At 46.1% G+C, this 26,362-nt stretch overlaps 1 protein-coding gene across 1 annotated transcript; it reads left to right on the top strand.

Moving 5' to 3' along the window:
* Positions 1-13,370: 13,370 nt before the first annotated feature.
* LOC101781453 (protein NRT1/ PTR FAMILY 2.7) lies at positions 13,371-26,105 on the top strand. The gene is made up of 4 exons (XM_004962369.3): positions 13,371-13,583; positions 13,718-13,935; positions 24,404-24,942; positions 25,042-26,105. The coding sequence occupies exons 1-4, from the start codon at positions 13,469-13,471 to the stop codon at positions 25,868-25,870; spliced, it is 1,701 nt and encodes a 566-aa protein (XP_004962426.1). The 5' UTR covers positions 13,371-13,468; the 3' UTR covers positions 25,871-26,105.
* Positions 26,106-26,362: the final 257 nt, after the last annotated feature.

The following is a 26,362-nucleotide window of genomic DNA, read 5'->3' as shown; positions in this document are numbered from 1 at the left end:
ACAAGCAGTGAGGCTAAGGGCTTGGCAAACAATGAACTTGGAGAATATGAATTTATATTGTCAATCGTCATTTGGTATGAGGTATTATATGCCGTTAATTTAGTAAGCAAACACTTGCAAGCAAAAGATATGCTTATTGATGTTGCCATTGAGAAAGTGGAAGGGTTGATTTCTTTCTTCAAGGGTTATAGGGAAACTGGTTTCTCAGAAGCATTAGAGATTGCCAAAGGGATTGCACTTGAGATGGATATTGGTACAACGTTTCGTAAAAGAAGAGAAATTAAATGAAAGAAACAATTTGATGAGAACCTAGATGACACAAATGCTACTACACAGTCTGCCGAGGAGCTATTTAGAATAAGCTATTTTTTACCTGTTGTTGATCAAGCAATTTCCTCACTCACAACAAGATTTGAACAGTACCAAAGTTACCAACAAAATTTTGGTTTCCTATTTACCTCTGAAACATTACAGTCATTGGATGACACGAGTTTGAAATCTTCTTGTGATAATCTTGGGGCTGTCCTTACAAAAGACGGAAAATCTGATGTTGATGCCAATGATTTGTATGTGGAGTTAAAGTTTCTTCAACATTTCATTCCTAAAGAAAATATGGGTCCTGTTGAAATTCTAAAGTTCCTAAAGCGGCATGACTGTTTTCCCAATGCAAGTATTGCATATAGAATTCTGTTGACCATTCCTGTGACCGTTGCATCAGCAGAGCGAAGCTTTTCAAAATTGAAACTATTGAAGTCATATTTACGTTCGACAATGACACAACAAAGACTTAATGATTTGGCTACAATAGCACTTGAAAGTGGATTACTGGAGAAGATTGATTATGAGCATATCATTGAAGATTTCATTTCAAGGAATACTAAAAGAATGAAGTACTTCAATTAAAGATTATGAAAGCAAAAGTTGAATAGGTACGGTTTTTGATATATCTTATTGTGATATATATCATATATCTTATTTAAAGTTCTATTTTTTTAAGGTAGATCTCATTTTAAAGTTTGGTACAGGGCCTCGATTTTTGCCGGCTCGGCCCTGCGACGCACGATCCATCGTGTAGCACTGTAGCCAGCTGGTACAGTATCAGTTATAAAAAAACCCATCACTTATAAACGTCTCAGAACTATACATACGTTATATATACTTTGCGCTATGTCAAGTTTAGTTAAGTAAATATAGGTCCACTGGTCATAAATAGAGTCATGTAAATAATTACTCTTTAAGTGTCTCCGTCTAAAAAACAAAATATTGATCGAGACTGTAATGTACTTCCTCTGTTTCAAATTGTAGATCGTTTTGACATTTCTAGATGCATAATGTTTGCTATTCACCTAAATATAATCTATGTCTACATGAATAATCATATCTATGAACCTCAAAAAGCTAAAACAACCTACAATTTTGAACGGAGGGAATAGCAAGGTAATTTGATATTGTCAAAAATGCTACAAACTGCAGAGCAAAGCATATTTGCCCCCACCCCCATCCCCAAAAGCTTGTCTTCAAGTTTGAATTATAACCTGAAAACCATAGAACTTTTAAACGATTAGGTGGTTTATATATATGTCCTAACATGACTTAAAAAATTTTAATCTATGACTTCCACTATTTTACTCAAATATGTCTTACATACATCTATGGGTCCACCAGAAGGTTTAGACAGTCCCAAATATGGGGCTGGACACCAAGACGCATCTGACATGGAGACCATGGCGCAGGACGATGTAGTTTACATGGAAAGACAGGAAGTAGTCAAGGATTAGGAAAGTACTAGCTGTAATAAGAGTGGGACTTCTCTAGTCGTATCCGACTAGTTTGTTTTAACCAACCGACCTGTAACCAAGCCCCGTGTATATAAGGTGAGGTAGGGACCTCCTCCAAGAAATATAATACAACCAACACATAGGACATAGGGTATTACGCTATTTAGCGGCCCGAACCTGTCTAAATCGTGTGTCTGCGTTTACCTTCGAGTTTCTGATCTCGACAAGCCCCACCAACCAAAACACTACATCGGGCACCCCTCTTGGTAGGTTGCCGGATCTAAACACCGACAAAATATAAACTAGATCATACTATTTAAATGTTAATATAAGATTGATTTAGTGCGAAACTTCGCATACACAAAGAGTTTTGCGATGTAGAACCAATCCTATCAAAAACTGTAACACCCAGTGTTATTAAAAGCCTAAGAAGTTAATTTAGAGGTTAATGATGAAATTTGGATGCAACGGAGGTATTATGGACTAAAGTCAAATTTGAGACCAAAGATTCAAATTCAAGATTCAAGATTTAAAAATTCAAAGAACTCCCACAACCAAGAGTTGGGTGACAACTTGAGAAATGGAATCTTTAATCTATGGTTAACCATTCTAGAAGTTCTTGGCCCAAGAAACATGAATTTAAATTCCCGAATCAGAACTCAAAGAGGGGAACAAGTTACTATCGAGCTATCTACCGAGAGCTGAATGGCAGAGCACTCGGGGTGTTAAAAACACTCAAGAATGGCCAAGAACAGGATATGACAAAGATTGGGGGGTTAATGAGCTTTTATGGCCAAAGTCAACTTTTTATCAAATTTTAGCCAAAAATGCCAAATAAGAGCTTCAAATTCAGAAAAAGTTGACAAAAGCATTAATTTGGACCTTATGGACATTTGAAACTTAAAGAGGCTATTTGAGAAGCAAATGGACCTTAAATTGTCCAAAAATCAGAAATGGAGGATGGTACTGTTCACTAACTGAAAATAGGCATAAATGCCTTTGGAAAATAGTACTAAATGGAATGAACTTTGATTCAAGAGATTTTGGAGAAATGCTATATGAGCCTTTGGTTTTATGGGCAAAATGGAACTTTCATGTCAAGCTTAGCATGATCTCCAAGTTTGGCATGAAACAAATGGCATTTGAAGTGTTAAATGGAAATTCAAAGTTAAATGGAGGATTTTGGTACTGTTCTGTCGAGATTGAAGCCATTCAGTGCAATTTCAATTCAGTGAAAAGCTAGAATTGGCAGCCAGCTTTAGGACCAACTTTGGAAGGGAAAAAGAGAGATTTGGCTTTTGAGATGAATAAGAGAAATGTAGAGAAATAGGTTCTCTACAACTTCTATAAAGGAAGTTTTGAGAGTTTAAGTGAAAAAATGGAGTAAACACAATCTGAACCTTCAGCTTAGAAAAATTGACAATTCTGTCAATACTAGAGGATGAACTGTAACAGTTGGTTTTGGAAGCAAATTTCGAACCCTTAGAGTCAGAATCAGCAGGGACTCCAAATGTACCAAAGATAGTCACAAACATTTCCTACAATTTTGTTTAAGGGCTCTAAGGAAGCCTCTGTTGAAGTTTAGCCACAAAAATCGATCTGAAGATAATCTGTCAAAGGCTTAGCTGTTGAAAGGGGGAAAGTAACAGTCAGATTCAGAAGGAAATTCCCCTCGATTGGTTGGGAATCTGAAGGAGGTGTAGTAAGGTGAATTGAAATTCAGAAAAATTCCTACAACTTTCATAAAGGGACTTTTGAAAAAGCAGTTTGGATTTTTATTGTAATTGGCCGTTGAATTTTCTGACAGCAAGGTTCAAAAGGAGAAAAATTAGTTAAGCTGAAGTTCAATGTCCAGAAAAGTTCAGAGACGTTTTTCACGAGGAAGGAGTGAGATTTAGCTAAAAGTGCAAATCTATGAAAGGTAGAACTTTGGATTTCCTCCAACTTTTATAAAGGGAGTTTCGGATATGTTGTTGGCGAAAGAAAACAAAGAATTCAAATTTCTTTGGAGGCTCAAAGTTAGAACTTCATGCTGTCCTCAAGAACAGTGTTGCTTAGCAATCTTTGGTGCAAGTTTTTGAAAAACTAGTGTGTAAGAGATGGGTTCTTATGTGGAAAATGGAACCTTTGTTATATATTGAACCAAGATCAGTGGAAGTTGGGCAAGATAAAGTGAGTTTGGGCAGATAAAATCGAACCCAAAGAGGAGCAAATGGCTGTTTTTGACACCTGACGAAACTGAATCGTGCGATTCAGTAAACAACTCAATTTTAGCCGACATTGGAGCTCAAAATTCACGGTCTTAGAATGTTCTTTTCGACTTGGTGTAAATCTATCAAATTAAGGGTATATGATCCTCTACAAGTTTGTTTCAAGGAAGTTTGAAAGTTTCAATTGAATTTTGGATGCAATTTGGAACTGAAGTTTCGGATTTGAAAGAAGGAAAGGTTATGCTGAGCTGGGCCAAGCCGTGCCGCCACCGGCACTCTCGCCCGCCGGCCAGCGCGACGGACACGTCAGCACCACGCTGCCTGCCACTGGCCGAGGTGGATGGCATGCACGCGGTGAAAACTCGTATATTTACGCTCCCGTGCCTATCGGCTTAACCCTTCTGTCTTTTTCACCACCGTCGCGAGCAGAAGCTCGAGCGAGCAGCGCCGCCACTGGCCAACACCCATGCCTCCATTTTCCTTCGCGTTTCCACTGCCTGAAGCCTTGCCAGCCCCACCGCGATGCCCCACGCCCAACCATTGCTCAGTTCCCCACCGGCGAGCTCCTAATCGCCGCCGTTTCTGTCCGCCTGCCGCCATCACCATCCTCTCGGTGAGCTCCTCCTTGCCGCCTTTTCCCTTCGATTGCTGGGTCTTTCGAACATAGTTAGGCCATTTAGAGTAGGGTGCCGCCGCCAGTCGTTTTGCACCGCCGCCGGGCCTAGAGCCGGCTGGCCACCAGCCATGGTGCCGCCGCCCGTGAAGGGGTCGGCTCAGGCCGCCTCCAGGGGGGCCGCTGCCACCCGTGGGTGCGCCGTGGCCTGGGGATGCCCCCAGCCCGGCCACGCCGCCGGGGATGCCGCCGCCGGCGAGTCCCCACCCCAACCCGCCGTGCCCTGTCCTTGGCATGAGGAAGAAGGAGAGCGTGCCACTAGGACCCCACCTGTCAGCGACTTGGGATAGAAGAGGGGCCGGTTTGAATAGGATTTTATGAGAGAGAGGGGGGCCGGGCCTTGGGACCCGCAGGTCAGTCGCAGGAGGTATATAGGGGTAAGGGAGAAAGGTTTTTCCGGGGGGTTTGGATAATCATAGGTTTTTCTTTTGCAGATAAATAGTTTAAATTTGTTTATCACCATTTAATTCATTAGAAATTGTAGAAATGTCCAAAAATAGTGAAACTAATTTTATTAGGATTATTTTATTTTCCTTTATGCATTAAAATTCTTAAACCTTAGGAAAAATAATAAAATTTAGGTATTTATTTAATGCCTTTTGATTAAGGTATTTAAATAAATGCTTAACCTTAATATTAATGCATAAAATTTTGAATAATGCTTTCTTATTCACAAATTATTATTAAATCATAGGAATTAAGTTTTGAGATTAGAAAATTATTATAATGCTTTTCTAAAATAAAAGAAAAGGCTTTCAGGAATTCCTTATGCATGCATTAAGTCTAGGAATTGATTGCAACCCACTTTTGTGCATAATCATACCTTGTCTTTCAGGACATCTTTGCCACTTGTTCAACTAATTAGTAACTATTTTATGGTTAGCAATGCTTAGATACCTGTGAGTAACTTTGGTTACTCAACTCTAAGGTTAAATTGGTCATACATGTTAATCAATGAAAATAGCTTGGAATTTGGAAATGTGAACAGAAGCTAGAGATGGTAGTTCTGTCTGCTTAGTTAATTTGGTTAACGTCCGTTCATTGTCTTAACCTTTGATCAAGTGATTTTACCTGGTTGCTTACTGGGTATGGGACTAGTAAAGCCCAGTAGGTTAGTTAGCTCTCTGATCGGGAATATTTCGTACCCATGCTTGGTGTGCAGTGGAAAGATAGGGGCGTAGCCTGAAACTCACATGGAGATCAGGTGAGACGTGGGGTCCCATGTGGGGGTGCGTCCCTAGGTTTGGATAGTCATATTCCCAATCTTTAGGTACGGCTAATTGAAAGGTTGTTGTGTGCAACCCGTACAGTTGTGCATGGCTGGTCGTCAGGTATCTCCTGCATGATGTAAATCGGTCCGGATTGTCACAATTCTTGGTTATAAATGCACTTGATCACCGTTAAGCATCGTAATATAATCCAGTTGAATATAATATTTTTTTTGGAATTAATAAGCTGTATGACTTAGTCCCACTAAGTGCTCAGAATATTTTATTCATCTAGACTGGTTAGGTAAAAACCAAACTGGAATAAAAATAACAAAACCAAGTTCCACTGGTAGTAAGCTTTTTCGCAAAAATGTGAGTAAGCCAGTACACCATAAAGCTATCATCCAGTTTTTGAAATTTATTTATATTGGTTAGTCGGGTGAGTCTTGTTGAGTACCCTCGTACTTAGGGAATCCTTATTGTTGTTTTCAGAAAATCAGCAGGAGTCCGCTGAGGGAGAAGCCTCGAAGAACCAGGATGTTTTATGAGTCTCGTAATACCCTAGAATAAACTTAGCTGTTTAATTATTTGCCTGGACTGGTTTATGTTTTAAACTCTTAGTACTGCTCTAAGTTTGTTTCAAACTATGGTTTGTAATAATCTGCATCTCTGATATGTATGTAAAAATGTAATATTTGTTGATGCTTTTCCATCGTGGAAGTGATCCTGATGTATGGCTATCGATCACGTCGTGGATGTTTCGAGGAGTCCTAGGGACACTCGACAAACTATCGGATTTACACTGTTTTAAGTGCATTTCAGATAATTGTTGTTCTGACAACGATTAGACGCACTTAAGCCCGTTTAAGTTGGGCGGTTCCACCACAAAAACTACTCTAAGAAGGTAAAAATATTCAAGTTGTAAGTGTGAAATACAAAAATGTAAATGAGTGGGTATCCAAAGGCAAATGGCACCCCTAGTATACGTTGAAGCTTCATCAAGGACATAATCCCAGACACCAAATCTCTACAGATCAGGGTTTTGGACTCACCATGAAAGCTCTCACCGAGCCAGATGAGAAGCTTGGTACAAAGAAAAACCTCACCATTCCCTCTTTTTCGGTCATCTTGACACTGTACTATGGAGCTTCTCCACGAAGGAAAAGGTTTCTTCGTTCCCCTTACACGGTCATCATCGCCACTCTGCCAAGCTCAAGGGTCGATGACTAACTAAAACACCAAGTTTATAAGGTCGGTTCACTCAAGAATCAAGAACAAGGTGGCAACGCTTAAGTATGTGCTAATCATCTTGAATGATCAATCTTAGCACTTTGGTGGACATGATGTACCTTCAATGTATCTTGTACTGCCTTGGATTTCACAATGTAGCAACAAAAGGGAGCCATTGCTTCAAGGACTAAGCAAAAACTAGTGAGCGTCAGATGATCTGACGATCTGATGCCTCCTTTTCAACCAATAGTTGTTGGCCCTTTGACAAAATTCTTCCGTCCTTTGCTCCAACAATGTGTTTGAAATTTTGGTGCAGTTAGAAGTTTTCCAAAAAAATCTTTTGGAACTTCTCTGATCCTTAAACAATCATTTGACAAAAGTTGCATTCAATCTTGACCCAAATGGATCATCTAGCAAACAAAGCTTGACCTAGCTGCGTGCCAATTTATCTGATGCAAAGCTCCAGTGGCACAAACTTTTCCTGATTTTGTTTTCTCGTCATTTGGGTTCCTTAGTGTTATTCAAAATCCTTTTTACTATGGCTTGATTTTAGTGATTTGGATCTTGTCGTGATTTGGAACCTAAAAGGTCAACAAATATACACTCGACAAACTTGTTAGTCGTCCAAATGATTATGTTGTTACTCAATCCCCAAAATTATAATTTATGACCTCATAGGGTCATGTTTATTACAATTTTGCAATTCATAAATTTCATACCAGTTAAATATCCCACTTGACAAATTTCAAAATGGTCTCTCAGGTTCTTTTGCTGATGTTGCAATGAGTCTCGCGTGATAAAGTCCAACTCAACGAACATGTGGAAGATTCAATGGTCTCTCTGTCTATATCTCCCTCTCTGCTAGCTTCCCACTCACTCTCACAGTTCTTTGTTTTTTCTCTCCTAGGTGCTTAGCATCAAGTCTAGCAAGGTGAGCAGCCTCAACATCACCATGGTTGTTGAGGTCGGTGCTCAATATGAGGAGCATGGTGCGGTGCAACCTTGAGGTAGCATGTCGGTCCTGTTATAGATACTTTTTTTTTGAAACATTGGCAGGAGCACTGCCTTTCATTTAAGAAGGATAGATAGTTTGAACATGAATTACATAACGATTACATAGTAACATCAAAGCTCATACAACGCTAATGGATATGGAAAAACTTCAGAACACTAGACAACAAGAAGTTCTTCTCGTAGTAGAGGAGTACCACACGCCTTCCTTCGAATGATAATGTCATTTTGAATGAGCCCAAAGACTTGATCTGGCCTCAACATTGAGTTTTCAAAGATCCTTCTATTTCTTTCTTTCCATATGTGCCATGTGGTGTACATGAGAATAGCGGCCATCGATCTTCTTTGCCTTCCCTTCGGAACCCCCAAGATTGCTCTCCACCAGTCATGTATATCAGTCTCATTGCTTGAACTGATCAGAGCTGAGAAACCCACCCAATTGGATACGAGATACCAAATTTCTTTTGCAAAATAGCAATGTATAGAAATGTGTAATGCCGTTTCAGGAGCTTGATCACATAATGCACAAACTTTTGAGCAAGGCCAACTTCTCGCCAACAATTTATCTGTCGTGAGTATCTTCTTTTGGATGAGCAGCCACGTAAAGAATTTTAGCTTGCCTTCAGCATAAGCCCTCCAGACTTGTGTATCTTGCAGGTTTGAGTATGTACCCTAAAGTTGTGCTTCATACGCTGACTTGGAGGTATATTCACCATTAGCTTTCCATCTCCACCGTATGATGTCTTGCTAGCTATTTAGCTGAATGGCTTGCACCAAATCCCATAGAACCACAAACTCTGCCATTTCTTCAGAAGAGTTCATGCGCTAAAGACCCCTTGTCCAGTTATGATTTGTTAGATCCTCCTGCACCGTTCTATGTTTTCTCCAAGCAAGCTTGTATATATTAGGGGCAACGTCCATTGGAGCTTTCCCCTCAAGCCAGCTACATTGCCAAAATTTTATTTCCATTGCCAACCGTCACAATGGTTCTAGCTCTGAATAATTGGCAATCAATGCAGTCACATGGAATTGCAGTGCCAACCCAACGTCTTTCAGGATCACACCATTCATACCAAAGCCATCTCAATCTCAAAGCTCTACTGAAAAGCTCAAGATCAATAATGCCAAGGCCCCCTCCCCCCGATAACAAAATTTTCTTCCATTTCACCAGACAATGTCCCCCATGAGCAGTTTCAGACCCCTTACACAAGAAGCTCCTTCTTAATTTGTCAATCTTCTTTATAGCCCATTTTTTCATTGAGAACATAGTGAGGAAGTATATGGGAATCGATGATAGAACAGATCTAACTAGTGTCAGCCTGCCAGCCTTGTCCACCAGCTTTCCTTTCCAGGAAGGAAGCTTTGCTGCAACTTTGTCAATCAGAGGTTGAACTTTAGCTCTTTTCGGTCTTCTTAGGCTCAAAGGAAGGCCTAAATATTTGCATGGAACCCGTTATAGATGCTCGACATCAACAACAACGAGCATTGTTGAGCGAGGCTAGGTTGGTTGGGGTCATCCTCTGATGAGGATGTTGTCAATGCCAACGTTGATGCTAGGACCACAGTTGGACAATCATGATGACTTCATCCTTGATTGGAGCTAATAACAATAAAGAGATCATGAGGGGCAGGAACGCCAAGGATGCATCCACTATTAAGGAGTAGTGACAGATCTACATCCATGGGCATACTAACATGGTATGGACTACTCCGAATAGGGGGTAGGATATCTAGGCATATCCAACTTGAAGAGTACGGTGAAGGACGGCGTAGTTGACCATGCTACAGATAGAACTAGTCGGGTAAATGGAAAGTACTTGATGGACTAAGATTAGGAGTTCTCCTATCTTGAATGACTAGGATTCTTGCAATAACCTACCTGTAACCCTACCTTGAATATATAAGGCAAGGCAGAGACCCCTCTAAGGCATCATACAACCTAGCTTAATATAATCATCCAAATAGGATATTGGGTATTATGCTATTCAGCAGCCCAAACCTGTCTAAATTGTGTTCTGCATTGAACATCTAGTTCCTAATCTCAGCAAAACCCCTCTGAACAATCTTCTACCTTGGGGTATCCCTTGGTAGGTTACTAGTCTAAACACCAATGAGCGCAAGGTAGGGGTATTCGTTGACTATCCCTTGGAGAACTCGATGGCATATATCTTCTTTAAGCCCGATGTTGCATTCAAAGAAGGTGCGATGTTCAACTTTGGCTCCTTGCAACCCGCCTTGGAGAAGAAGCTCTCCACCATGAAGCTCTAGCGCCAAGCTCTTGACCTAACCAGAGGTTGGGATAACGAGTCTGGGTCCTGCTCAACTACTACTCCATCTTAGATTTGGTTGCTCGAGTCGGTTCTTGAACCATCAAGTAGTACGATCACTCGCCCGCCCTGATTCCCTACGGAACTCCCGCAGCTTAGCTACCGTTTATTGGGAGGTGCTACTTTCAAGATTCCAATCTAACTTAGATGGAATCATGGACTCCAACCATCTGATCCAATCTAGGGAAGACACTGCCACCGCTAGTCAGAAGGCTGTAACCTTACCTGATCACTACTCGTATTCAGATTAGGCCCGCAAACCATAGTAGGGGTTGCTTATCACATCCACCCCAAGGTAGATACGTCTATTGGCTAGGCATGAAACCTTCCACCTTGGCCATGAGCGATGAAGAATGCCTCGTCGCTTGCCTCGAGATTCTGCCATTCCAATCTAGGACACCCCTCTCCGCCAACGAGGAAGAAGGCGACACACTCTTGGTCACCTCTAGCTCTGGAAGCTATTGAATGGAGAGAGAAGTACTCATGACCAGCACCGGTCATGACCATTTCAAATAGATGGAGGATAACTCCAAAGGTGAGAAAACCCCTGACACCGAAGAAGAAACTAACGAAGCAAAAGCGTTTCTTCGCCTCAACAACTAGAAGTGCACCAAGCAATGCAATGACTGTGAGTCCAAAAATCCATAGACACGCTGCTCGCAACCTGGATAATGATTTCGCCAACACAAAAGGCGGGAATTACAACACTCCATTGGCCAACGTCGCGGACATAGTTTTCCCTGTACGCGACATGCCCCAAACAAAGGAGAATGTGAAACTACTTAGATTTACTTAGAGGGCCTACATACCAACAACTCAACAAGATAGCTCCGGTTCCATCTGTCCACCGCACCAACTCCCACAAAAGTTACCAAGGCAGCAGCCACCACAAAAAAATAAATTGAAGAACCCGCTGGCAACGGACATGCTGGAGGAAGTCGGGGAGGAGCCTCAGGTGGCCGCAATGGTGGCCACCGAGGCACCCCACCTAACCCCGAATGTCCGCATGGTGATCTCCATCAACACATTAACACTAATTGCAACGCACGCTTGGCCATCAATAGCCAACAACGCGATAGGGAGCCAAACAACTCAATCGCCCACTAAATAACTTGGATGGCTTCCACGCCTTCTCACGCCGCATCAGGAGGACAATATATCCTAAGAAATTTAAGCCACTCAGGAAGCAAGCAAAGCTTTGGGCTATTTGGTGCTCGAGCGGGGTCATGGACATCATAAAAAACACCTAAGAAATCAAAACAAATGGTCAAGGTGTAATTCAACATTTATTGAAAGTTAAAGCATGATATTTTGGAGTTTAGGGATATTTTCAAACTTCAAGACAAGTTCATGGAGCAAAACGGACTTGACTCTAAAATGTATAGGGATGTTGAAGTGGTTATATTAAGTGGCAAAGTGTGTAGTGAAATATTATATTGTGCTAGATATTAGTTGTTGGTGGTTTATTAAGTGGTTCTGTGTAAGGGGAGGCGTTCCAATTTACTGGGGTTTATGCTTAACTATTGCTAAAAAGGATGACCAGTCAACAATATGTTAGCTTTGTCCTTCATCATTAGCAATTGACAAGATGTCGTGGTCTCGTGGGTGCCCTCTTCATCGTCTTCATTCACCGATAGATTATATCAAATTAAAACAATTTATGTCATTTACAAACATTATCATTGTGACATGACTAAGAAGAAGAGCAAAGCAAAGGTGGTTGCCCACAAGGTTCGGATGAAATAATGGGGGTTAAAGCCGACCCATTTGGGTGCCCAAGGAAGTCATCACTAGTACGAAGGGGTGATATATAGTTTGGTTTCTAAAGGATACATGAATCCCAAAGATCAATAGCAGGAGATCTTGAGCTTGGTTCATAAGAAGAAGACAAGACTCAAGCATAGAAGCGAATTTCACAAGATCGGACGTATGCTGCCCATGTCCCTTGTATAAAGGTAAAAGAAGTAAAGGTTGCTAGACTTCAATTTAATCTTTGTATAGCACCTTTGCGATGACTAGAATTGCATGCATTTTCTTTCAAGTCATACATGTTGCATTGCCCGGCTATGGTTAACATATGGTAGGTTGCTTTTGTCTCTTACTAGATCCATGAGCAATCTACATGGTTTGTTAAGTGCGTACGAATCCTACACTTTTGATCTTTTTCATGGTACATGCACTTCATGAGCTATGCGATAACAAATGCAAGATATATGAGAGACCCACATAATCTACAAGGTGCAATTTTGACTAGTAACTCCTATGAAATTATGGCAACTAAATATTATGAAAGAACTTTTCATAATGCATCTAATAACATCAACCTCACATTATCAATTTGTTAAATCATTCTATGTTCAATCTGTCTATAAATAAAGAAATAATTGACATTTTGGAGTTGCATAACTACCAATCATTAATTACAAATAACTTTTTAGGTGCTAAGTTTGAAGATCTGAAAAGGATACATGAAAATTTATCTCAAATATAGTTTTATGGAATAAGGTTTGATCCTAATCATGGGGAGATTTTGTAAATATCCCTTTCAAAAATCGAAACAATCGGGACTTTTTGGAGATTGGCTGCCGTTACTAATTCATGATCTAGCAGGTATAGAATGAAGAGTTCATTCTCAATTCTATGAGAATTTTTTTATGATTTTCTTTATAAATATTTTTAACAAAAAGTACTAGTTAAAGACGTGTTTTGTAGCAAAAGGCCTAAGTTCACTTATTTATGACCAGGGGAGTATATGTTGGTTGTGAAAGTTGAAAAGAATTGATTTATAAATATATTAACACAACTTATATTTACAGTAGGAGGAACTAATACGATATTAGATGGACACAATGCTAAAACCAAACCCGATCCTTACACGCATGCACCGACTTCCAACACATCGAGTCAATTATACTCCAATCAAGCATGTAGCTATCCGGTCCAGCGTGTCTTTATTTCCATATGTCTATATGCACGGCTGACAATGTACACAACTCCTCTGAACTGATTCCAGACTTGCGAGAGAGCGGAGATGGAGTTGGAGATGGAGAGCTCGCTGGGTTCTCAGCTGAAGCCTGTCGACCAGGAGGTCCATGACAGGTCAGGCCGAAAGAAAGGAGGATGGATCACCCTCCCCTTCATTGCAGGTGCATATACTACCACTTCAATTCCCTTCTCTTGCTCCTTCTGATCTCTCCCTGCTGTCATGAAATCGTACCGTCTGATCTCTTTCTGATTTTTCTGTCGTCATGGCTATGTTTGCACATACAAATGGAACAAGGGAGCATGCTGGGGCTGGGGTTGGCCATCAACGGGACGACCAGCAACCTGTTAGTGTACCTGCTCAAGGAGTACAACGTGGAGAGCATCGACGCGGCCCAGATCGCCAACATCGTCCGCGGCTCCCTCAACCTGGTGCCCGTCGCCGGTGCCGTCGTCTCCGACTCCTACTTCGGCTGCTTCCCCGTCATCCTCGCTGCCACCGCTATCAACGTCCTGGTGAGTCATACATATATGCTGCTTCCTGCGTCCGCATGAATTTCTGCTAGTTGCATTAGCTACTATACACACTTCGCTCATAGTAAATCCCAAGCAAGCAACTGTGTAGCTACAGAAATGTCCTACTTCGGTTTGGTAGATGACTTGCCTTTAAATGTGTTGTCATCGTTTCTTGGTGATATTGCAATGTCACTTTCCTTTCTGATTGGAGACGTGTCCTCAAGTGGGACAAGCTAACAAACATAGAGAGCAGTACCATATGATTCTAGATAACAAAGTGGAACTTTATTAATAACGATCCACACGGGGATTCTTGACTGGCACTGATCTTGGGACAGATGCACATTGTCTTCTTTGTAAAAGTGTAAAATCAACCACTCAGAGGAAGAAAAACGACCGCTATCAATTTCACTTTTAAAACTATGAGGGGTAGGTTACAATTATTCTTCCCAACAGAATTATTAATATGACAAATGAACCAATAATTAACATGTCGGGATCTATGAATGAGCTTTATACATTACGCATCCAGGCCAATGGTGCATTGATGCTATGATACTGACGAGTACCAATGCAATTATGTTTCCACCTTCCATTGTCCAATGAAATCTATGAAAAATGATGTTACCTACCGGATTTTCTGTAGAAATTACTATTAACTTCATTGTCAGAAAGATGCCCTATTATGTCCATGAGAACTCCACGTACATGATAGATTAGAGTTTTTTGAGTATTCGTTTCAACGATGACATGAGACAGCCCCAAATCATAGTTCAATAGCCATTGGTATTTGTTCAATAACTAGACATGTTACCGGTGTAATCCCAAGCTACTCTGCAGCTTATTGTTTTCTTGTATTCTTTTCTTGGTCATTAGAATATTTCTAATGTATTAGATGTTACAATCCACGTAAAGTAACAAACAAGTAGTTGAGTTGGCCTAGGTTACCAACTTTTTTTTTGAACGAATGGGCACGAGACAGTGCCTATTTCATTGATAGAGTAGATTATTACAGAAGTGTTTCAAATATGTCACTCTTACGCGATTACTCTCTAGATGAAAAAGTCGCTAAAGCTTTTGCCCCTGCTAAAATCCATGTGCCTGCTTCCTCCTTGATTTTGGCCAGCAATGAGGGTGCTGCCATCTCTTGATGGTTGAAAATTCACCTATTCCGCTCCTTCCAGATTTCCCATATTATCAACAGCGCCATAGAGCATGTTCCCTTCCGAGGGGCTTCGGTCCTTGTAGTCATATTCATCCACCATTCCAGGGCATTGTCGGTTGGGGGCCGTTCCGAGGGTTGTATGCTTGGTTGCGATGCCCAAGTGGCCACGAGGCTCCATATTCGCTTGGTGTAACTACACTGAGCCACTAGGTGGTGTGCTGTCTCTTGTTGTATATGGCACAAGGGGCATGCAGGGGAGTGAGACCATCCTCGTCGCGCAAGGCGATCAGCTGTCCATACGCGGTTTTGGAGGATCAACCATGCAAAAAATTTGCATTTCAGGGGTGCCCAGCAGTGCCATATTGTTTTGTAGTGTGGTGCATAAGTGGATCCTAGGAACTGCGCCTTGTATGCCGATGCCGCTGAGTATTTTCCGTTGGACGTGAATTTCCATCGAATTGTGTCTTCCTGTTGTGTTTGCAGCCGCACCATTGTTGCTAGACACCAGAGTGTTACGAATTCTTGGAGGTGTTGCGTTCTCAGTCCTTCGTGAATGTTTATGTCCGCCACCCAGCTATTGTCAAATAAGGCTTCTGCTAGTTTTTTATGCTTCCCCCTGGATAGCATATATATGTTGGGCGCAATGTCCTTTGGCCTAGTTCCTTGTCCCCAGGCTGAATGCCAGAAGCTTGTTTTGCGTCCATTACCCACTGTGATCGTTGTGCAAGCTGCGAACAAGCGTTGATCGGAGTCGTCACATGGTATCCCCGTTCCAATCCATGTTTTTCGCGGTGACTCCCACTCGTGCCAAATCCATCGCAGTCTCAATGCTCTAGCAAATTTGTGAAGGTTTAGCACTCCTAACCTGCCATTTTCTTTTGGTAAGCAGGATTTGATCCAATTAACCTTGCATTTGCCGCCTGTAAGCGTTTTGTCTCCAGCCCAGATTTATCGTTTCCTTATTTTGTCTAGTTCGTCTAATACTTCGTTTGGTGCTTTTATGACGGTTAGTAGGTATAATGGCTGCGCGGAAAGCACTGCTTTGGTGAGACAAACCCGTCCTGCTTGGGTGAGGTTGCGACTGTGCCATCCGGAGAGCTTCTGTGCTGTTTTGTTCATTAGGGGCTGAAAGTCCAATTTCCTTAGGTGCCTTATCGCAAGTGGTAGTCCGAGTTACCTTAATGGGAAGCCTGTGCGACCAATCGGCCACTCTGAGAGGATTTCTTCGAGGTCTACGTTATCGCAGCTGATGGGAGCCACAGTTGTCTTTTGTACGTTTGTTTTAAGCCCAGTTGCCTCCCCGAAAAGATTCAATAGCTTTGTTACATTTGCGACGTCTGCTTGTGTCGGTTTTATGAATATGACCGCGTCATCAGCATACATGGAGATGCTGGTGCGTGGCGTACGCCTCCGAGCTTTTTGAGTAGTCCCATTTCCGTCGCCGTGTGTATTAGTTGGTACAACGGATCTATCGCAAGGATGAAGAGGAAGGGGGATAGCGGGTCTCCTTGTCGTAGTCCTCGCCCGTGTGCGATTGAATCAGATGGGATTCCATTTATCAGGACTTTGGAAGTTGATGTGGCCAGTAATGCAGTTATCCAGTCCCGCCACCACGTGGGAAAGCCTCTGTGTTGCATTAGTTCGAGCAGGTAGTCCCATCGGACAGAGTCAAAGGCCTTTGAGATGTCCAGCTTCATTAGCAGCGTCGGCGTTCTGTGTCTGTGAAATCTTCTCGCCATATTCCGAACGTACAGGAAGTTGTCGTGTATGCTTCTTCCTTTTATGAAGGCGCTTTGGCTTGGTGATATCAATTTCTCCATATATGGCTGGAGTCTTGTTGCTAGAATTTTGCTAATGATCTTTGCAATGGCGTGTATGAGGCTTATCGGTCTGAAATCCTTGATGCTTTCGGCTCCTTCCTTTTTGGGTATTAGGACGATGTTGGCTGAGTTGACTAAATTGAGGTCGTTGCATCTAGCGTTGTAGAAAGCGTTTACAGCCGCTATGACATCACTTTTGATTATGTTCCAGCATGATTTGAAAAATAGACCAGTGAAGCCGTCCGCTCCCGGCGCTTTGTTTTTGGGCAAGTCAGTTATTGCGTGTAGTATTTCCTTGTCCGAAAAAGGGCTGTCGATTCCGGTTAAATCCACCTCTAGGAATTATAACTTTTCCCAATTTAAATCTTTGGTGCGGGTGGTTGGTGTGGACATCACGCTGTCGAAGTGATTTTGGATTATCTGCTGCTTATCCATGTGAGTTACAGCCCAGCCGCTTTCTTTCTTTAGTCGTTGGATGAAGTTTTTTCTCTTTCTACCATTCGCCTTCAGGTGGAAAAACCTTGTATTAGCATCGCCCTCGCGCAGATAGGATATCCTGGAGCATTGTTTCTTCCTTGCTTTTTCTATGGCCGCCCATCCTAGGAGCCTTTTTTTGAGCTTGCTCCGTAAGTCGTGTTCTGATTCGGTGAGTGTTCTTGTTTCCTCCGCTATGTCAAGGCGCAGGATAACTTCTTGGGCCATGTGCATTTTTAACTGGGCATCCGAGACGTGCATTCGGCTCCATGATCGCAGTGCTTGGGCTGTTTTGTGCAGCTTGTAACCCAGTCTATGGAATGGTTCAGTGTGGGCCATCGCCTTTGACCATTCCTGGGCGACTACATCATAGAATCCTGGTAACCGCGGCCAGAAGTTTTCGAATTTGAAAGGCGTCGGCTTGCGAGGACCAGATTGCTGTGCCAGTAGTAAAGGGCAGTGGTCCGAGTGCGAGGAAGAGAGAGCATGGAGGACATGATCGTCGAATTGTAGGTCCCAAGGTTCATTGCAGAAGACTCGGTCGATTCGCGATAGCGTCGGTTGATGCCTTGCATTGCTCCAGGTGAATCGCCTGTTTTGTAAGTGTATTTCTTTGAGTCCGCAATGATTTAGCGTTGCTCTGAAGCTCCTCATTAGCCTCCGGTTTAGGTTGTTGTTGTTTTTGTCTCTTGCGCTGTATATTAGGTTGAAGAAGTCGCCCAGTACTAGCCATTTGGTGTCGTCATCAGGCCCCATGGTCCGCAGGTGGCGCAGGAAGGCAGACTTCGCTGAGTGTCGTGTTGGGCCGTATACCGTCGTGAGTCGGAAGTGCAAGTTACTGTGTTTTACTGTTGCTGTTGCTGAGATAGAGAAACGCCCCGTTTGGAAGTTCTGCATGTCGAAAACCCTGTCGTCCCAGAGGAGGAGGATTCCGCCCTTTGTGCCTGAAGCCAGTTTGTATGTAAATTTATTTAAGCGAGGTTCCCCTAGAAGGTTTGCTAGGGCCACGTCTATATTTTGCAGCTTCGTTTCCTGCAGACATGCGATGTGGCACGTTGTCGTCGCAATAGTTTCACGTACTGTGAGACATCTAGCGGGTGCATTTAGGCCTCGCACGTTCCAACTCATTATTTCAAAGTTGCCATTCATCTAAGTTATTTTTGGAGCGCTTGCTGACGGACCGGGCGATTGCGGTTTAGGAGCATTTGTTGCGGCAGTGATGTTGTGTCTCGTAGAATACTGATCGCGTGGGTGCGTTATTCGGTAATCGGAGGTGTTTTTTGCCGCTGGAGTGTGTCCATTGGCGCGCTTTGTCGTTGTAGTAGCTGCCGTCCAAGGTTTAGGTTGATAGTAGTCGGGGCATAGTTTGTAGTTCACGAGTTTTGCCCGAAGGTCGCAGCCAGCAGGGCTAAAGTAGAGTCCTCCCCAAAGGTCGCAACCAGCAGGGTGAGGCACAGGAATAGGAAATACATAAGGATAGCGATACATAGTAATGAGACACTCGGTGCGGATGCAGTGACGGGATGATCATGTAGCCGCTTGATCCACCTGTTGGAGCTCTCCCACATCATCGCCTGCCATCTGTAGAAGTGCGTCGTTCACTTGGTCAGCAGCTTCGTCATCGAGGTCGAAGAGTGCAGTCATAGCAGATATGATGAAGTCCGGTAGTGCCCCTGAAACATGTTAAGGAAATCCTACAGTACTTGCTCAATTGGCGCCATCTCATCATTGCCAACACCTAATTTTCTCCATAGGTTTCGCTGCGCGCGTTCAACTACTGGCATGGCTGGCTTCTTGGCCAGGCGCGCACTCCGCCGCACCTTACTCATGTCGAAGGTGCGGCCCCGGCGCGTGCGCTGCAGTGGGGGCTGTAGCAATGCTGGCGGCGGGGGGGTTGCGAAGAGGTCATCTATTTGTGGGGCAGGCACAGCAGGGGCTATCTGTGGCGCTACATCAGGCGACTGGTGCACAAGCGTGTGTTGTTCTGGATTGGATTGGGGATCCGCTGGCCTTACAGGATGGGTGTCTAGCAGTTGGTAGTAGGCCTCATGTAGCGGTTGTGGCGAGTAATGGGCCTCACTGGTGGGCTTGGCGCTCTTGGTTGCAGGCGATGGTGTGGTGGGTCCGGCTTGTGATTTTTCGCGGGCCATCTCAGTTGCAGCCCCTGCAGGAGGTGCCGTAAGTGCCTTGGTTTGTTGGGCCTGCCACGGCCCAGCTAGTAATTGGCCGCTCACCTTGGACTGCCGCCCTACCGATGCGCCTGCTGAGACGGCCTGCTGCGGTTCCTGCTCCGCTACTTGGGCCGCATTGATGATCTTGTTGCCCGTGGCTCTCTGGGCTGCCGCCTGCTCGTGTTCTTGGCCCATGTTGCTTGCATCTTCTTGTTCAGCCTCGATGCACAAGATTTCCAGTGCCCGGTCGACGTCTTAAATCGTCAGTGATGCCGCCGCCGTCGCCGGAGTCGGTAGTAGCGCCGCTCGCAGACTGTTGAAGACTCGCGGCAGTGGCACCGGATCGGACCAGGCCTTTTCCCCTTGCACCGCGTCCTCGATGCCTAGGCGGTCGGCGAGCCAGCACGCTTTACGGATGTATTCGTCGGCGCCGGCGTGCCAGAACCGCTTCCTAGCATCCAAAGTGGAAATGTCAGTCGTATCAGGTGCCTCGATTACCTGCTGCTGCACGTAGTTCTTCAGCGTCGTGGCTTGCACCATGAATAGGGCCTGGAGTTGTGATGGAGCTAAGTTGTTTAGCCCCGGATCGCCGGCTTCATGGTGCCGTCCATGCGGAGGCGCGTAGTTGCGTCTTGGGGGTGATCTTGTGCGGTCACGGCGCACCGTGCCCGCACAGCCCCAGTAGTCGTCGCTGAGCTTGCGCCCCTGTCCTGGGTAGTTGTAGTCGCCATCGTCGTCGTCGTAGTCGTCATCTCCGCGGCGGGAAGGCTAGACGAATGGCCGTTCATCGCAATGCTGTCGCGTCGGTCGACGCCTGGTGCGGTCATCTTTGTTGTGCGGATCTTGACGGGCGCTCGCACCGCGCCTGCTTCCACCTTCTCCATCGCCGCCCGCGGCCTGGGCGCCGTGCTCTGCTCTGGGGACGCCCATTGGCACACGCCGTCCCCTGCTATGGTCAGCAGGGTGTGGATCCACGCCGATCGGTTCCCACGGTGGTCGAGGCAGTCGCGCCGGAAAGCGCAACCTTGCATCAGATGGCGCACCGTCGACGAGGCCGTAGCGCCATTCATAGCGCCGCTGAGTTGGGATGACGCTCCGCGGGTTGTCAATGGCTTGCTGAAGATCGCGTGCCGCCGCCGAGTAGTCCTCCAGGAGTGGCATGTGGATGAAAACTTCATATCGGGCCTCTTGCTGCCATGACAGCTACGGGGGCTCGGCCGAGACTGCAAAAGCGGAGGATTTTGCCGCTGGGTTGTGGGTGAAGGCAAGCCATACCTTCTTCGGGATCTCGCTCGGGTCCACCATCCAAGCCCAGAGCTCGATATGCCTGGAGTCCGCCGGTTGGAGGAGGTCGGTGACGATGTGCTGCAGGGCACACTTGTGGTCGATGACACGCTCGACGATCTCCGGCGTCCAGGCGTGTGACGGGATGCCGTCGAGGCAGAGGCGCACCCTATAGAAGATGCGGAAGCCGAGGGCGTGTGTGAGGCTCCGCCATGTGCGTAGGCAAATGTCAATGCCCGCTCCTGTGAAGCGCCCTCGGCGACGTGCCTCCGCCGCGTGCTCCGCTTGCTCGAACCTGATTAGGTATGGTTCAGGCTGGTGGAGCGTGATGGTGACGTCACCAGGCCGCGGGCGGAGCTCTCTGGTAAGGAGGTTGGCGATGTCCCTAGCTCCGGCGTCCGGCGGCAGGTGCAGTGCCCACGGGACGAGCACGCAGGCTTCCTAGTCCCGCGCATCATGCTCAAGGTGGAAGGAGTTGGAGACGAACACGGTTTCTACTTCTGGCCGCGTGTTTGGATCTCCTATGGCCATTTTGGTTGTGGTTTTTCTTGGCTCAGGTGGAGGATGGCTGGCGGCGAGAGTGGAGCACGGTCGCGGCTGGCTATCGATGGGAGCCGTGCGGCGTGGTACTGTTGGGGGGTGGCGGCGTGTCGAGGTCTGGGCGTTGTTGGTCGGCAGGTGGCTGGCTGGAGCTGTGGCACGCGGTTGTGCTAGTGGCGTGGCAGCTGGTTGTCGTCGGGTAGGCGGCCCGCGTCTGGCGGGTCTCCGTTGAGGTGGTGCCCGCGCCGCCCCGCACTCGCGCTCTCTGTGCTCGAATCGCCGGCACTGGAAGCAGCGGACGGGGTCGCGGCACGCCGAGGCGAGGTGGTCTGGGGCGAGGCACCGAAAGCAGCGACCCTCAGTCTCGCGTTTGAAGGCAAGCAGCGCCTTGGTTGGTGGCCTCCTTGAATTGCTTATGCGGCTCCGGTCACTTCCACCATCGCGTCGCGGCATCTCGGGCAGCGCCTGCCGCCGCGTCCTTCGACTCCTCACTGGCTGCCAGTCATGGCGCACCAGATTGTGCTGAGATAGCTCCTTTACTTCGCCGTACCAGGGCCCTGAGCGTCGCGCCGCTGACGTAGGGTCTTGAATGCGCCGCGGAGCCATCTTGTCGTCGGAGTTACTCCGTCGCCCATGGACTGGAGCGCTCCCTTCCTCGTGGCGCCGCGGAGAGCTTTGGGCGGTTGGAGCATTGAAACGCCTGCCTCTGACGACCTCCGCATAGGTCCGCATCTCATCCTTCGTGGCGGGGGTAGGCTTGTAGCTGCCAGGTCTCAGATCTTGCAAGGGGATCCTCAGATCCGGCGAAGTGGCCTGCGGATCCGGCGATTCCGGCACCCAATCGGCCTCAAGCGGCGGCGGACAGTGGATCCGTGGAGGTGGCGGTGGGGAGGCGTTGACGAACTGTTCCAGGCTCTCCTTGAAAGCAGGGTGATTGGGGATGGGGGGCGTAGGTTCGGGTTGGGTTGCGGACCCGCTGAAGCTCTACGGGGGTAGGCTAGGGCTGTCGCCGGCGGCGGCGGGTATCGCGGTGGCGGAGGAAGGTGGGGGGCTGGCGGAGGGGAACGGGGGGCTCTCATTCCTGAAAGAAACTACACCATGGGTAAACTATAATTTGGTCCTACTAGCATGCAGGTTACCAACTTTTATTAAAAGTATCATGATATAACCGGTAGCAGCACGTTATACGTTTGCAAGGATGGTTAAAAGATGCTAGCAGGGCATGCCTCTAAGGGGGAAAATGGTGTGGTGTATTTCCTGACTATCCGATCGACATAGGATGGTTGAATATTTATTTCGGATAGTTATGTCGGATAACCATTATGCCTTGTATGCTTGCCAAGCTTAAGGCTCAAGACGTTATGTGAAGCATACTTTCTTATTTTCTTTTTCTTAAGTAGTTACAAAGCTCAAAAAAGGAACTATATATTCAAATTTTAAGATCGCTAAAATAGTTTATTAAACTAAAAATAAATCTAAAATGTTGATGCAAATTCTCAAGTTAATGTAACTTTTTGTTTATAAATGTTTCGAATATGAGAAAAAAATTAAGGGCTTGAGGAACATTTGAGGTCATGTTTTTAATGAGGTATAGACAATAAAATTTGAAATTTAATTAACTCTAGTGATAAGTTCAACTTAACTGAAATGAAAAGTGTTACAATAGTTGGTTCATTCATATGTCTTTGTACGGCTATATATCTATTCTAAGCCTAAGAGTAACAAATGGAAAATGGAGATCTATGTGGATGCAACCAGTCCACCATCTTATTTATTCGGTATTGTAGATGTCAATAGATGTTTCTCCCGCACATTTTCCAACTTGCCTCTCCCGGTTTTTAGAATTGGAAAAACCGTTACACACCTTCCATTTTTGAAGCATGACTCTTCGTCACTTGCTTAGTTTCTAAGCAAGCGTATTAATTAATGTCGATGCATGAAACATCTCAACCTATTCTCAAGATGTTATCAGTTGCTTTATACTCCTGCTACCAGGCCAACTATTGACATGAACCCGATGCTCGCCTTGACTTTAATTTGTTGCACTGTCTTTATCATCTTCTTGTTCATGCCATGACTCTTGTGCCCTCCGTGCGAGTGATACTGATCATCTAAAGCTTCACCATGGCTGCTTATGACCCATCGGCTCATCCATTCCTCCCGATAGCCCTTCAGCACCTCATCACATTTGACCTCCATATTGCATCCATTCACATTACAATAATAAAGGAATAGCCTCTACAGTATAATATGTCCAGCCATTATTACAAAAGGACCATGCATGATCAACATAGGGAAATAAAAGGCAAACAACTTATAAGCAAAGCTTATTAACTAAACCGCCACCCTTTTTTTCCAAGATATCCATTGCCATGGTCTCCAAGGCTCGAAAAGCACCTGGTATAATGTCTTGGTCCTCCTTTTGTAGTAAGACCCATACTTTGATCAGGGGCGTAGCCAGGAATTCGTTTTTTTCATTTTTAGGGGGGCAACAGTGCTAACTTTTCTTAAAATTAGATCAAATTCAAAATATGAATTTTGAAATTTCAGACCATAGGGGGGCCTGCCCCTGCCAAACCCCCTCCCTCTGCCACTGCTCTGATCCAGTGAGTAGCCCTGAAAAGGATCTGCAAGTAAGGTTGCATCCATTTCACCTAGTACATCATAAGCAAAGAGACATCTCTCTGCCATCCTTAACTAAATTCCTTCACCATATCCGGTTTGGCCTTATGCATAATCATGCATTGCTCAAATGAACATGCTTATGCAACCCCACAAACCCCAATTAGATGCTTGCCGATCACCCGTCTCTACTAACCAAGGCACAATTCAATCTTGTTTCCCAAATGCTTATAAAATAAGATAAATACTAGAAACCAAGTTCTGGTATAACTTTGTGGAACTTGGTTTATGAAATGCAAAATATGAAACAAGTAACTAACGGAAAAACTTTGTGATTTGCAAACTACCATGTAAGAAGTTGCTAATGGTCAGACTTTGTGATTATCACCCAGGCATTTGTTCTGTTCACGCTCACCGCCGCGTTGCCATCCCTGCGGCCGCCGCATTGCGCCCCGCAGTCTGCCGCGTGCCCGCATGGGACTCCTGCGCAGCTCACCGTGCTCTACGCCGCAGTGTGCCTGCTCTCCATCGGCACGGGTGGGACCCGGTTCAACGTGGCGACCCTGGGCGCGGACCAGTTCGGCAGCGCCCGCGACCAGGACACCTTCTTCAACTGGTACTTCGTCTTCCTCTACGGCTCCTTCATCGTCGGCGACACGGCCATCGTCTACCTCCAGGACGGAGTCTCCTGGACCCTCGGCTTCTGCGTCTGCCTCGGCACATCGGTGGCAAGCCTGGTCATGCTGGTGCTTGGTGCGCGTTACTACAGGATGCCCGCGCCCAAGGGAAGCCCGTACACCGAGCTCGCCCGCGTCGTGGTGGCCGCCGTGCGAAAGGCCCGTGTTAGTGTTGCCGGGCGACTGCAATACTACGTTGGAGATGGCACCGTCGCAGACTCTGGCAGTGACGGTGCTCCGAGTAAGAGGCTCGGGTGCGTTGCAAATTCTCGCATTCATCAAGTGATGATTGAAACATTTGAAACAGTTGAACAATGATGCACATTATTGTTGAGTCTTCTGTGACATTGCAGATTTCTAAACCGTGCCGCAATGATCACGGCAAGCGAAGGAACGCCGGACGCAGCAGGAGGCGGCGGCCGTCGCCCTAGCGGCTGGCGACTTTGCACGGTGCAGCAAGTCGAGGACCTCAAATCCCTCCTCGGCGTCCTGCCGCTCTGGTCGTCGGGCATACTCATCAGTGTGTCCATCGGCGTGATGATCGGGATGGTCATCCTGCAGGCCCTCGCGATGAACCGGTCTCTCGGCCCGAGGTTCAACATCCCGGCCGGGTCCATTACCGTCTGCTCGCTCACCGCCTTCATCGCCGCCACGCCGGTCCTCGAGCGCGCGGCGTTCCCGCTCTGGCGCAGGGCCACGGGCGCGCTCCCCACGCCGCTGCAGCGCGTCGGGCTGGGCCACGCCGTGAACGTCGCGGGCATGGTGGCCGCGGCGCTGGTGGAGCGCCGGCGGCTGGGCATGGTGCGCGCGCACCGCGGCGGCACCGCCGGTGCGGAGGCGCCCGGGTGGGTGGCGCCCATGTCCGCGCTGTGGCTGCTCATCCCGCTCGGCGTCGTGGGCGTCGGCGAGGCCCTGCATTTCCCGGGGAACATGGCGTTCTACTACCAGGAATTCCCCAAGACGCTGCGGAGCACCGCGACAGCCATGGCGCCGCTCCTGATCGCGCTGGGGTTCTACCTCAGCACGGTGTTCGTGGACGTGGTGAGGCGGGTCACCGCGTGGCTGCCCGGGGACATAAACCAGGGAAGGCTAGACAACGTGTACTGGGCACTGGCGGTTACGGCGACGGCCAACTTTGGGTATTTCCTGGTCTGTGTCAGCCTGTACAAGAGTCGGAAGTGATCGACGACGGCGATCAAGGAAAGTGAAGGCTTCATTTGCTTGGATCTGTGTCAGTCTGAGCCTGTAGCTTCATTTGCTTGGACCTTGGAGAATTGTATTGCTCAATTTGATACTCATTCGTATAACGGGCAGTATATATGAAGAATAAACTCCTAGTGCTTTTGTGCTCGTAGCCATCTGCATGTAGGGGTGAACATTTGGTTATTACGGATACTTTGGCTCTGTTTTCTTATAACCATGTAAGTGTGCGCATCAGAACTAAAACCTAATTAATCAGCCAATTTTACTTTGGCTAACTTAAATCATCCAGGGAGAGGAGTGACGGCGTGAGGCAGTTGGCAACAAACGTCATAGCATGCATTTCTTCGTGTGCCTTTTAATGGGCGAAGCAACGAACCAGTGTGCTAGATAGGGTAAGAGGAAGTATTTTAAGTTTCGCAAAATCTAAATCGAGAGTGCTCTCGATTTCGGCTTAAGTCGAGAGCCCTCCTG

The sequence above is a fragment of the Setaria italica genome, chromosome III (genome assembly GCF_000263155.2).
Source record: "Setaria italica strain Yugu1 chromosome III, Setaria_italica_v2.0, whole genome shotgun sequence".
Lineage (NCBI taxonomy): Eukaryota > Viridiplantae > Streptophyta > Magnoliopsida > Poales > Poaceae > Setaria > Setaria italica.
Note: the sequence above shows the minus strand (reverse complement) of the source record. Positions and strands in the feature narration are given on the sequence as shown.